Here is a 12,766-nt window from a genome sequence, read left to right on the forward strand (position 1 = left end):
CCACAAACATTCCCTGCTTTTTCTACATGGCACTCCTTTGTTTTTTACGTACTCCTGAGTCTCTGGCAAGAAAGTATCTGGCACAGAGTAATCACTTAAAACTTTTGTTGGGGGTGCCTGGGTGGCTCAGTCTATTAAGCATCCAACTGTTGATTTCGGCTCAGATCATGATCTCAGTTTGTGAGATTGAGCCCCATGTCAGGCTCTGCGGAGCCTGCTTGGGATTCTCTTTCTCTCTCTCTCCCTGCTCCTCTCCTGCTCATGCTGTCTCTCAAAATAAATAAATAAAACTTAAAAGAAAAACTTTTGTTGAATTTTTTCATCAGGATTTTAAAAAATTTCCTTATAGTACATATATGGTGGAAAGCTAAAAGGACTTGAGGCTTCTAGAAATGTGTATTTCCCCAACCTTCGTGGACTTGAACTAAAGACTCCCAACAGGCAGTTCCACTTTAGGTCTACACTCCAGTATACTACTAGGATTTGAAGTTGGGGTGGGGGGTGGAATCCAGTCAATATAACCTCTTCTTCTACACTCAGGGAATGGACTGTCAACAGTGAAATTTCCCCCATCTCATCTCATCTCATCTGAAGGTTCTCTTTTTGTCACATAAAGGTCAGAGATTCCTGGAATGCCATGCTGTTCCTTGCACAGAGGAGGTACCTGGACTGATTAACCTTCAGTCTTAGAACCAGCCTACACCAAATCTCTCCAGGGTGCAGGTGATAACCAGAATAGAAAGCCTTCTCAGAGTTTAATTTTGTAGAAGCTTTTATTTCAGTGATTAAAAAGATGCAATCAATGGAACCTATACTGATTAACATTAGACATGCACCTCTACCTGAAACTGCTGTTAGTTCTTGACTGGCCTAAATCTTTACAACCTACTTAGGCACATCTTTGAATTTTTTCAACCCTGATATACAGCGTCAGTAAGCTTCTTCCTTGTGGCAGTTTAGTAATGAGTATTATGCTCACTGGCTACATTCCTTTATAACCAAAGGCCTCTAGACACTCAAGCTACCTGTACTACCTTGAGACCATACCTTTATATATTTAAGTAAATCACAGCATAGGGGAGATTATCTAGAAAGCTGAAGTGTATTGTATGAATATCCCATCGATTTTTTTCCAACACTGATAGTCAAAACACTAGATAAGGAGGCCTACAGTTAAGTAGCAAATTACCCTTTGCTCATTGCTGCCCTTTCTGAGAGACACAAAGATGTATAACAATCTCCCCAGAAATCCTAAATGAATCCATGCAAATGACAGGTTGTACCTATGTGGTCCCACTATCAAATTAGAGAAAGCAGTTCCACTGTCAAAATTATAGAGAGCAATTAATGGGACTTTGAGAAAGCACAGTCCCACATACAGTAATATGCATCTAGTAGAGTTTTCCATTCATCTGTCAATTGTTTTCACAAGATTAGCATTAAAAAACAGCCAAATACACATATGTCCCTCAAAGCGTGCGCGCGCGCGCGCGCGCACACACACACACACACACACACACACACACACACACACACACAACTGGTCTTTGTTCATTCTCAGATGACAGGATGTCCCAAGAGTGACAAAGGTGGGAGCCAATCCCCCCATAGCCTTTTCTTCAACTATCCCATCAACAGCTCTTCATTTCTTGGACTACCTTCCTTTTCCAAAGAGGTAATGCTGAGATTAGTCAGAAAGGCTTTCTGAGAAAACTGGCTTGGTTTTCTGGGTCTGTTCCAGTCGATTCAAGATGAACTGGCTTGTATCAATGAAGCGCTCAACGCAGTTCACAAAACAGGCCTCAGCCCGACTATCCAACTTTGGCCCAGGCTTGTCCATGCACTTTTCCTGCTCGGGACAAGATACAGAATCACAAACAGGACAAGATACAGAATCACAAAGAGAACTTGGGGTAAAAAAGGGGGGGGTAACTTGTTATTTATAGGAAAAATTTCACCTAAACCCAGTATCTGTTATGTTAATATTTCTCATTTGGCGTATGGCAAGCAGTTATCTACAGCCTTACATTAAATTCTCACAACAATCCTACCTAATAGATACTATTATTAATCCTCATTTTACAAACAGGGAAGCAGTGGGAGAGATACTTTGCCCAAAATTATTGGGCCAGAAAATGGTGGAGCTATTACAGAGCAAAAAAGGGGGGGGGGAGGGGCAAAATACAAGTGAAGTAACCTTTGGCTGAATTTGGCTGTAACTCCACAATGCTGCCACCATTTAATGCCTTTAGACTAACTTCCAGGGGGAAAAAAGGGGGGTGAAAGCATAAATCACAGCAGTGACACCCTGAAACCTATCAAACAAAAAAAGACATCTATTACCCAAGATGCTGTAACCTTGTATACTTAAGCCAGAAGTTCTTGAATCCTCTCAAGATGAATGGAAAGTTGTATGAATTTTCCTAAAGGGCCCACAAATTACAGATTCTTAGAGGAATCCTCAACCACACCCCCTCCTGGCCCAAATGTAATGAATTACAGTTTGTTTTTTTTTTAAAGAATGAAAGTACCAAGTAGTACAGGACTTAAGTAAGCATTTGTTAGGGGTCAGAGTCCCACAATACCATAAGTTTATGTGAAAGGGACTACGGAACCAATAACTGTATATAGTTCAAGTTATTTCAAATGAATTTTATTAGTTATTCTCTGCTGTGTACACAAGCGTCAGACTCTCCACTTCCAAGGAAAATTATCCTTGGCCTCTGAATTCTATGAGATATTTTTTCTCAAGGCAGGGCAGTTATGCTGCCCTTGGCAGCTAGAGAACACTTTGATCCTAAGCTGCAAATGCCTTTCACCCTTTTGCCAAGTCCCCTCACAAGGCATATTCAATTCCTCAACATTGAGACCCGAAACAGCTTGGTATTACACAACAACCCAACAAAAAAAGCAAATTTAAGTGGGGGGGGGGGGAAGACGCTACTTTTACAGTTAGTGGGCTACAGCGACTCATTTGTCACGGACAACGGTTAAAGCAACTGGGAAATCCAGGTTAACCCTGAGGAGTCCAGAAATGGGAGACTCACTTCCTGGGAATCGGGGCTCCAAAAATAAGATCTCAGTATTGGTGACCAGCACCAGGCAGCGTCAACCTCAGGTGCCTAAAAGTGCTGCTCGGGACAAGTGTGATCCCCAGTCCTCTGCACCAACAAAGCCATGGTCTGGCGTGAGAATTCCCCGAGAAACGGAGTCACCCTCTCACCCCTCCCGCTTGGTGTGAGAAACCGAAGGAAACCAAGGCAAGATGCTACCCGGTCCTCCCCGTCCCCGAATCCCGGACGTCCTGACAAGTCCCGCCCGGAAGGGGCAGGGAGAAAGCAGGGACAGTAGCTAGGTCCCAGACCCAGCTCCTCACCCAACAAAGTTCCGTCATCTGGTGCACCAGCTGCTGGAAGCGCTGCTTCTGAGTCTCCACCTCAATGAAATGCTGCAGCTGTGGGTCCACCGAGCCCAAACCCGCCGCGGACGAAGACGAGGAGGCATCCATCCCAGCGCCGCCACGCGTGCCGAGAGGAACTCTGCAGCAACTCACCGACCTTCACGTGTCTCCGCGACGGAACCGGAACCACAATCCACCGCCTCCAGACCCGCCCCGTGACTGCAACGCGCCGGCGTGTGGCCCCCTACCCCCGCCCGCCGCTCCTCCCAGCCCCTTGCGCTCCCCGCTCCAGCTCGCGACCCAGCGGCCGCTCCCTACGTCAGCTGGGAGGCCTCCGGGCTTGTAGCCGGGTGTTGCGATGCGGTCGAGATGCTATTCCAAAGAGAAACGGTCAAAAGTGAAAAAGGAAGTTACTTCACACCAGGTGGCTGGTTCGGCCTGCCCGAGAAGCCCTGGCCCTGCCCACTTCCAAATTGGCCCGCGCTTTTCCTGCCGTTGTGACTGCTAGGCCCGTCTCTTAGCCATCCTGGAGCCCCAGTTCTTTGATGGTGTTTTGAAAGAGGCTCCTGCAGAATTTGTCCCCAACTTTCAGATTCATTCCGGTCATGCTGCATGCACTGGTGCTTTGCTTGTGAGTTTATCTCTGATTTAGAGCCAGAATTTTCCAAGAGCCAGAGGAGTTAAATTGCCGTGAATCTTGCCAAGTTCTCAAAGTAGGAATATGGCAAACCAATGCCAGGCAACAGTTCTCTGCAACACTGAGATAGGGCGCTTCAGGGAGGTTGTGTGATTAATCGAGGTAGCAAGAAACCTTCATGCTTTCCAGTAATTTTATTTTATCAAAACACCCTGCCCTCCCATTTTTATGACACCATTTTATTCTTGCCAAATTCTGCCTCCCGCCCCCCAAGCTCTAATGCCTACCCAAAGAGCTGTTGGATACCTTGTCAGGCTATTTACATCCCTCCCTCCTCCAAATTTTCCATCCCAAATTCAGTCCTGTCTTAATACTCCTGGAAATTATTTTCTCTGAGAACAATACCAGGCACAAGAATTCCTTGGCTTTTGCTCAGAAGGTACTATCCCAGAGAATCATAGAAGAGAGTCATTCCTAGATGTAGAGAGGGGCCTTTGTGTATTCAGCAAGAGCACAAAGGATCCAGTGCCTGTAAACTTGGGATTTCCTCAGAAATGAAATTGGGGCTTGTGGAGGAGAGGGGTAGAAACAAGAAGCTTATTGGTGAGCTCAGGATTCTTCATCCATGACATCTAGGATGTTGCTCAGAAGAATTTTGAAAGTAGGACGTTCCTCTGCTTTCTAAAACCAAACAGAAAGTAGAGTGTAACAGCAGGCTAAAATCCAAAATTCAAGGGAAATGCACTGAGTAAGCAGCAAATGTTTATCAAGTGTATACTATATTCCCTATAGCATAACCTGTCAATTACACACGAAAGAAAGAGGAAAAGGAATGGAAGTGCTCCATAATGTCTTTGTGCACTTTTCATCTTTAGTAACTCAGGTTATTAATGTAATGGGACAATTCGCAAATTAAACTCACAAACACTGATTAAACTGAGGGTAAATTCATTACAAAATTGTACATCAATACATCCTTATTGTGGATCCTCAAGTGAAAAATGGCTACTGAACAAGTTTAAATGTTTGACAGAACTGAAATTGTAAGCTTTCAAATACGGTTTCTATCATCCCACAGTCAAAGTTTTACAAAGAAATTAACATTTCAAGATCATGGGCTGCATCAGTGGGCAGAGATCCTCAGCACCTACGACATTTTTATTACCACTGTCTGGCCTCTAGACTAAGACCCTTTGTGACCACCATGGTCCATAAACCCCTGAGGTATTTCGTGATTCAGGGCATATTCATGCCAGAAAGGTCTCAATCCATCAGAACCAAAAAGTCATCAATTTCTTGTCCCTTTGAATCAGTGGTTCTTAAACCTAGCGGAGTATCAGAATTTCCAGGGATGTTTAAAAAGACTTTTCTGGGTGGGGGGGTACCTGGGTGGCTCAGTCGGTTAAGTGTCCAACTTCGGCTCAGGTCATGATCTCATGGCTCATGAGTTTGAGCCCCTCATAGGGCACTGTGCTAATAGCTCAGAGCCTGCAGTCTGCTTCAGATTCTGTGTCTCCCTCTCTGCTCCTCCCCCACTCGTGATCTGTCTCTCTCTCTCTCAAAAATAAAATAAACATTAAAAAAAGTTTTTTTTGGAAGACTTTCTGGGTTCTGCTTCAGACATACCTAATTGGAATCTCTGAAAAGGCCCAGTTATCTGCAGTTTTAAGAGTTTTCCAGGGATTCTGATATGCCAATTTCATGAGTATTACTTTTCTTTAAATGTTTATTTATTTTGGTAAAAAGACAGAAAGAGAGACAGAAAGACAGCGAGAGGGCATGAGCAGGGATGGGGGGTGGGGAGAGGGAGAGAGAGAATCCCAAATAGGCTCCACGCTGTCAGCACAGAGCCCAATGTGGGGCTTGCTCTAAGGAACCATGAGATCATGACCTGAGCCAAAATCAGGAGTCAGACGCTTAACTGATTGAGCCACCCAGGTGCCCCTCATGAGTATTACTTTAAACAGGCTCTGCAGAAAGCGCCTGTATGAAACAGTTAAGTAGCAGAGTGAGGATGTCCTAGTTGGGAAGGAGCATTGTCAATCTCCCTTAAACCTGCATGGCACAGGAGAGAGAAGGGAAATGGTTGTCCCTTTCTCCATACATCCTTTGTGACTTCAGTCATTTGTTGAAGGGAAAGGAATCATGCTTTGATCCATATACCCACTTTTCACCCCGCCAAGAGGACTCCAGATTCACATATATGTTTGTTGGACACTGTCCTTCCCTGTTTCTAGTGGCACAGAACTAAGCCGAGCATTCATTTCCTACTAGAGATTTAGGGTGCCAAATTAATGTTGCCAAAGATCTACTGAAAAGTGGAGAAAGCACCTCTGAAAAAACTCAAGGTGAGAGCAGCAAAACATTTTATTTTATTTTTATTTTTGAGACAGAGAGAGACAGAGCATGAGCAGGGGAGGGGCAGAGAGAGAGGGAGACACAGAATCCGAAGCAGGCTCCAGGCTCTCAGCTGTCAGCACAGAGCCCGATGCGGGGCTGGAACTCACAGACCATGAGATCATGACCTGAGCTGAAGTTGGACGCTTAACCAACTGAGCCACCCAGGTGCCCCCAAAACATTTTAGTAATAGTGGGACAGGCTCCTTATTTTCAAAATACCACTACTATCCACATACCCCATGATGCATTATATTTAAAAAAAAAATGACCACTACTGGGGCACCTGGGTGGCTCAGTTGGTTCAGCATCTGACTTCAGCTTAGGTCAGTGGTTCTTGAGTTCGAGCCCCACATTGGGCTTTCTGCTGTCAGCATGGAGGCTGCTTCAGATTCTCTGCCCCCTCCCACCCTCCCCTGCTTTGCTCTCTCTCTCTCTCTCTCTCTCTCTCTCTCAAAACACTAAATAAACATTTAAAAAAATTAAAAATGACCACTGCCTATTTTAGTTCCTTTCAGGATTTTTTTTTAATGCCATTTAGGACCACAGCCAGAAAAGGTTGGCAGTTAGTAAAGTAGAAGAAAAAGCCAATGACTTCCAAAGGAATCAACACAAATTTTAATGACTTTTCTCTTCATTTTAAGTGTCCATACATTTGCCTGAGTACCGTTAACTGCCTGCTTATGCTAGGTGACATGGGCCCACAACATCCCCTCTCCCTAAAGCTGAGTTGGTAATGGAGTCTGTTAATGATACTGTAGGGAGAACTGGATGAGCCTGGGAAAGCCTCTGGCCATCAAAGGACTGGGGTACAGGCTGGGTCCAAGAATGTGTGTAGCTATCAGTGTGTGCCCAGCCGCCATGTGGCCAGGGAGCATGGGGACTGGGTGCCTGGCTGGCTAAATGGGAAAGTACAGCTTGAGGAAATCACTTAAGAGGTCCCAACAAAACACTTACCTCATGCCAGCAGCTGTACATGATGCTATATACCCTCTCTGAAGCTAGATGAGGCCTATAGAGACGTAGACCTTGTGCAATGTGTTCAGCTGTTTCACTGTTAGAAAATCTTTCATATGGCATCTTCCCCAGAGAGTAAATTTCCCACATCAAAACCCCTAGAAAATGAAAAAATGTATTAAGTCAATTTGCAGTCTCTTCAGGTAGTTGGGACACTAGTCTTCCTAGATCAATGTCAAATATTAGATGCAGCTGATTCCCCACACTTTCAATTTTGCATTTGGTCCAAACTTCTCCTGTAGTACTGACCACACTAGAGGGTAAACAGGGTCTTACTGGACTATTAGCTCCTCTAGGAAAGAGACAGCTTCTTATTTGTCGTTGTAATTATAGGGTCTGGCAGAGTCCCTTGGTACATAATCAGTATTCAGAAGCTGTGGAATACTGAATAAATTGTTCCTCTCAATATATTGTGAGTTCTAAGAAGGCAGGAATCATGTCTATTTTACTGTTTTTAGCCCCAGGAACCCCTGTGGTGCCTGACAATAGTAAGCACTCCCTAAGGATTAGAAGAATGAAAACAACAGATAGTAACCTCTGTGTGCAGGTTACAAAGTGGCAATTTCCCCACTGCTTTCCCTTCCTTTAAGCTGTATAATCTGTATAATTTTATCCACTCACCAAAAGCCCAGATGTCAGATTTGCTGCTGAACTTGCTATACATAAGGACTTCTGGTGGAGACCACCGGACTGGAAATTTGGAGCCTACTGAGCTTGTGTATTCATCATCCAGGACATACCTGTGGATGGTTCAAGACTTGTTACTGTTAGGATTTGGAGAGAGCTTGACATGTGCTTAAACTTTCTTGGCAAGTCATATGAACTGCACAAATGCATGCCTATGGGCCAATCAGTATGTTTTTAAAAGGTTATTTTTAATGTAATCCTGTTTTCTTATCTGAATTAGCTTTCTTGATTAATAATATGGTTACAGAAAGTATGAAGTGAAATAATACTCCCTTCTTCTTCTCTGTCCTTCTTTGTCTTTTCTCCTTCCTTCTAGTCTGTAGTTGCCCATGGGAATTAGACTGATTAGTAAAGAAGGAGGCTCAGGAGTAGAGACAACAGGATTAACAAATCAAAAAAAAAAAAAAAACGTATTTGGAGAAATTGCCTAAAGAAAGAGGGAATGACAAAGGAGAGGAGAGGGATACAAAGGACAAAAGAAGTGACTTAAATAATTCAAAGAAATAAAAGGAACAGAAAGGCTAGAATGAGAGGGATAAAAGAAAGGGAGAGGGTGAAAAACAATAATGCTGCCTCATGTTTGTGCTGTGCTATTTTTACTTTTAATTTTTTTAATGTTTATTCTTTTTTTTTGAGAGAGAGAGAGAGAGAGAGAGAGAGAGAGAGAGACGGAACAGGGGATGGGGCAGAGACAGAGGGAGACAGAATCTGAAGCAGGTTCCAGGCTCCGAGGTGTCAGCACAGAGCCCAACGCGGGGCTTGAACTCACGAACTTCGAGATCATGACCTGAGCCGAAGTCAGACACTTTGAATGATTGAGCCACCCAGGCACCCCTATTTTACTTGTAGAGGGAAAGATGAAAAAGATACACTTACCTGGACAGGCCGAAGTCAGATACTTTAACAACTCCTTGATCATTTACCAAACAGTTTCGGGCTGCCTGTAGTACAACAATTACCAGTGAGACTCTGGCCCTGACATACAGGTCACAAAGGCACAAAGATTCTGCCCACCAGGGGAATGAAGCCAGGGAAGCTTCATCTCTTTCACTCCAGAGACACTTTCCCACCCAGCAGGAGTCAGCTGTTGCCACGGAGAAACTTGGATACATTTCCCACACATCTAAAGCAACCTGCTATGTAGACATGAGTAAAACATTGAGGGCATACAGAATGATTCCATTCACAGTGATGATTCCATGACACCCCTTCCTCTACCAAAATGTTGAGAGAATTAGGGAAAACAGAAGGCAAGTTTGTTTTGTTTGGTTTGCTTTTCTGCCAGTGGGCTAAGACAATTTGAGCCTTGGCCTCCCTGAAATAAGCAGTGGCACAAACTCCGATGCTTCTAGAGGCCAGGCAGGCACCGGCAAAATGAGAGAGTGAAGTGGGAGGGTAGATTGCAGGAAAATGCAAAGCATGCAGTTGGTCTGAAGGAGGCAGCTGTTCCTCAGCACCAGTTGACTGTTAGCATGGTCTGTGAGAATGGGCCTGGTGTTTCAAGATGGTCAAGATTTTCAAGACAAGCTGGAAATTCAGTTTTTATTTTTAATGAAAACACTTTTTATGTTTATTTATTTATTTTGAGAGAGAGAGAGAGAGAGAGAGAGAGAGAACAAACAGGGTAGGGGCAGGGGGCAGGGAGAGAATCCCAAAAAGGCTCCGCGCTCTCAGCACAGAGCCTGATGTGGGGTTTGAACGCCCAAGCCATGAAATCATGACCTGAGCTGAAATCAAGAGTCAGAGGCTTAATCCACTGAGTCACCCAGGTGCCCTCAGTTTTTTTTTTTTAATGTGTTTTTAAGTGTTTGCTAAGTAACATACAACATTTTTTTTTATAAAAGAACAAATGTACCCAAATGTACAAATGTACTCTGATGTAACCAAATGAGGCTCTGTGCCAGGAGCAGCCCCAATGGGAAGCAGGGTTGCCCTTCTGTCCTGAAGGACCCCACCATTTTTACTTGCTGTGGTAGGGGATGGGAGTGAGTGACAGCTCTAGCTATCACCATGGCAGAACTTGTGTTGGGACTAGAGATCCTTGACTGGTTGACCACTGGAGCATAGGTTCACCTAACTCTTAATGCCTTCTAGATAAAACTGAAATGATGATTCCAGCAACCCTCCTCATCCATGTACTATATATATTCCTCTGCTACTTTCACCCCCTCAGTCCTTGGTCCCAGGCCAATCCTTCTGAGGTCCTACCAGGTCTCGGTGAAGAAATTGCTTTGACTCCAGGTATTCCATGGCTTCACAGACATCCTTGCACATCTCCAGCAGCTGCTGAGTCTGGAGGCGGTGGCGCATTTCCCTCAGGTAGTTCAGGAGGCAGCCATTGGCCATGTACTCAGTGATGATGAAGATGGGGCGCTGCTTGGTACAGACGCCATACAACTGTACCAGCTTCTCATGGGAAAGATTCCTACAGGAGAGGCAAAAAACCAGTCCTCACTTTCTGGCTCTGCATACTAATCAGAAAGGGGCTGGAGAGGAAAAGAGTTGGCCTGGAAGTAAAGTATCAGGTAAGGGACCATGATAACAAGTTGACTTTCCTCTTTCCCACCCTAAACCACAAATATGCCTAATATGTGAGAGTGGAGAGAGATTTGGAGCCCATCAATAGAACAGAAAATAAGCCCAGGGCTAACTGAACAATAAGGGTAATCAGAATCAGTCTTCCTTTTGGAAGTCTCATTTTTCACATTTATCCTTAAATGCTACTGAGATGGTACACCCCTGTGATCAACACTATTATCAACCAATATCTAAGATAAAGAAATGATTACCTCAGCAGTTAGTATTCCCACCAATCAAAGATTGACCTCAGGCCCTGGTCCCAAATCTCTCCTACTCTAAGTCACCTTAAGCCACAGTGGAAACAGTCCTGGTAATTCCTAGACTCCGGCAACTGGATTGAGAGTTGAGTTTGGGCTGTAACTCACATCATGACTTTGGCTTCTTCAATGAACTCATCCTCGGACATGGAGCCTTCTTTGATCATCTTGATGGCCACGTCATACTGGCCTCTCCATTTTCCATATTTCACTACCCCAAATTGTCCAGTCCCCAGCTCCTTTAAGAAGGTCAGGTCCTTTGGATCGATTTCCCATGATCCTATAACAACAAAGCCTTGATACGATTCTTTGGGAGTCATGTATGTATAATTCCTACAATAGATAAGAATCTCTACTAGGGGTAGTAATAGGCAAGTGGTAAAAAGGAAATGTTCAGGAGTACTAATGTCTCTTTGCCTGGGAAAATCTCAGGGACAGGGTGGTTACTGGTTGAAGGAATTGGAATTTTAGGTGCCAATTAGCCATAAAGGAAGGAGAAACTAGACAATCTGTTAAAATTCCTTTATGGTTATTTTTTTTACCACAATTAAAAAATAATCCCTTTATGAATCTGTTTTTGCAGTCCCAGTAGGAGCCACCAGGGCAAGAAGAATTATTAAATAACTTGTTTGGCTTTGTCTTAATCTTCCTTGAGGCAGCTGGTGCAGAACAATGTGCTGCAAGGTCTAATTGGGTCTGCCAAAGGTAGTCCTTGCAACTGATCAGTCCACCCTACCCTAGAGAAATAAGCAGTTACCGTAGCCCAGGCCTGCAGTGGAAGGCGCATTCTTGTTTTGTTGAGACACTGGATATTTGAGCCTAGATATGAGTCCTGAAACATACAAAGAGGGTCATGCTGCTGGTGCAGTGTAGGAGGTGGGATGTCATACACACCCTTGCTTAAAGCCTTACACTTCTGATATTTATCTTTCTGGTACATTTTGAATTCCAGAAGATCTTCACGAGCCCAAATTTTTCTGGAAGTTTCTCCTTTCACAAAAGGATTTTCAGAAAAAAAGAGATAAATACTAATTGAAATACACTCCCCAACTAAATATATCCCCACCTCCAAGCCCAGGCTTAGCTCACATTCTACTTCTGCTTTTGATACTGAAAAGTGTAATTGGGACCCCATAAAATTACAGCCTTGACACTGCCTTGAATGGGGATAGCAGACAGCAGCAAGTCTTCTCAATGTATTCATGCCGTCACCAATCTCCCAGTTTTTCAAATGCCTACCAGACTGAGAAACTGTCTTCTGATATTTTCTAATCTGTATGTTCTTTGAGGGCAAGGACCTTGACTAATAACTTTACTGTGTTCTCCTCCAGTATCAAGAAAACTGCTGAGGACACAATAGGAACTCAATGAATACTTGCTGATTTATTAGTTACCAGTATCTTCTATGTCTTTCCTTAGCACTGAGATTTAGTCACCAAATAAGAAGTCAGTCTGTACTGGGTGCAAAGTCTGGCAGTCAAAGGCAGACCTCTACCCAGCATCATAAGGGTTTTCTTTCACAACTAACTTGCACTGCTTTGTGAGGCTTTTTGTCCCCTCACCACTTTGTCCTGAATTGCTTCTACTGGTTCTTGTCACACTCTTCTTATCTGGTACCCCTGATACTCACCTGCAGAGTTATGCTGATGGTAGTTAATGAGTTCAGGGATGGTGCTGAAAAGGTGCTTCTCAGCCAGGTAATACTGGCTCTGAGGTGTGGAACACACAACATAATGGCGTATCACCCCTTGAGAGTCCCTAAGGAAGTGGGTGCTGAGTCAGCAACTTGAG

At 44.1% G+C, this 12,766-nt stretch overlaps 2 protein-coding genes across 4 annotated transcripts in view; both read right to left on the reverse strand.

Annotated features, from left to right (window-relative positions):
• Positions 1 to 380: 380 nt before the first annotated feature.
• On the reverse strand, positions 381 to 3,600 carry TIMM8A (translocase of inner mitochondrial membrane 8A). Its single transcript, XM_007094081.2, has 2 exons — positions 3,377 to 3,600; positions 381 to 1,849 (listed from the first exon to the last, which is right to left on the reverse strand). Exons 1-2 carry the CDS (start codon positions 3,506 to 3,508, stop codon positions 1,688 to 1,690), a joined length of 294 nt encoding a protein of 97 aa, XP_007094143.1. The 5' UTR covers positions 3,509 to 3,600; the 3' UTR covers positions 381 to 1,687.
• Positions 3,601 to 3,735: 135 nt separating this feature from the next.
• BTK (Bruton tyrosine kinase) overlaps positions 3,736 to 12,766 on the reverse strand; it is a 32,333-nt gene continuing 23,302 nt past the window's right edge. For 2 of the 3 annotated variants that reach the window (XM_007094079.3, XM_042974104.1), the window contains 8 exons: positions 12,606 to 12,733; positions 11,733 to 11,807; positions 11,084 to 11,255; positions 10,347 to 10,563; positions 9,015 to 9,079; positions 8,073 to 8,191; positions 7,392 to 7,549; positions 3,737 to 4,718 (listed from right to left, as the gene is read on the reverse strand). In XM_007094079.3, the coding sequence (XP_007094141.2) occupies positions 4,647 to 4,718; positions 7,392 to 7,549; positions 8,073 to 8,191; positions 9,015 to 9,079; positions 10,347 to 10,563; positions 11,084 to 11,255; positions 11,733 to 11,807; positions 12,606 to 12,733 (1,006 nt within the window). In that variant the 3' untranslated portion in view covers positions 3,737 to 4,646. Of the gene's footprint in view, positions 4,719 to 7,391; positions 7,550 to 8,072; positions 8,192 to 9,014; positions 9,080 to 10,346; positions 10,564 to 11,083; positions 11,256 to 11,732; positions 11,808 to 12,605; positions 12,734 to 12,766 lie in introns of all 3 variants that reach the window. The other variant, XM_042974105.1, reaches the window with a different exon arrangement.

This window comes from Panthera tigris, chromosome X (genome assembly GCF_018350195.1).
Source record: "Panthera tigris isolate Pti1 chromosome X, P.tigris_Pti1_mat1.1, whole genome shotgun sequence".
NCBI classification, from domain to species: domain Eukaryota; kingdom Metazoa; phylum Chordata; class Mammalia; order Carnivora; family Felidae; genus Panthera; species Panthera tigris.

Coding starts and splice junctions, on each gene's coding strand:
- TIMM8A (XM_007094081.2), bottom strand. CDS start 3,508: ATGGATGCCTCCTCGTCTTCGTCCGCGGCGGGTTTGGGCTCGGTGGAC. Junction 1,850..3,376: donor AGATGACGGAACTTTGTTGG/GTGAGGAGCTGG, acceptor TGTCCCGAGCAG/GAAAAGTGCATGGACAAGCC.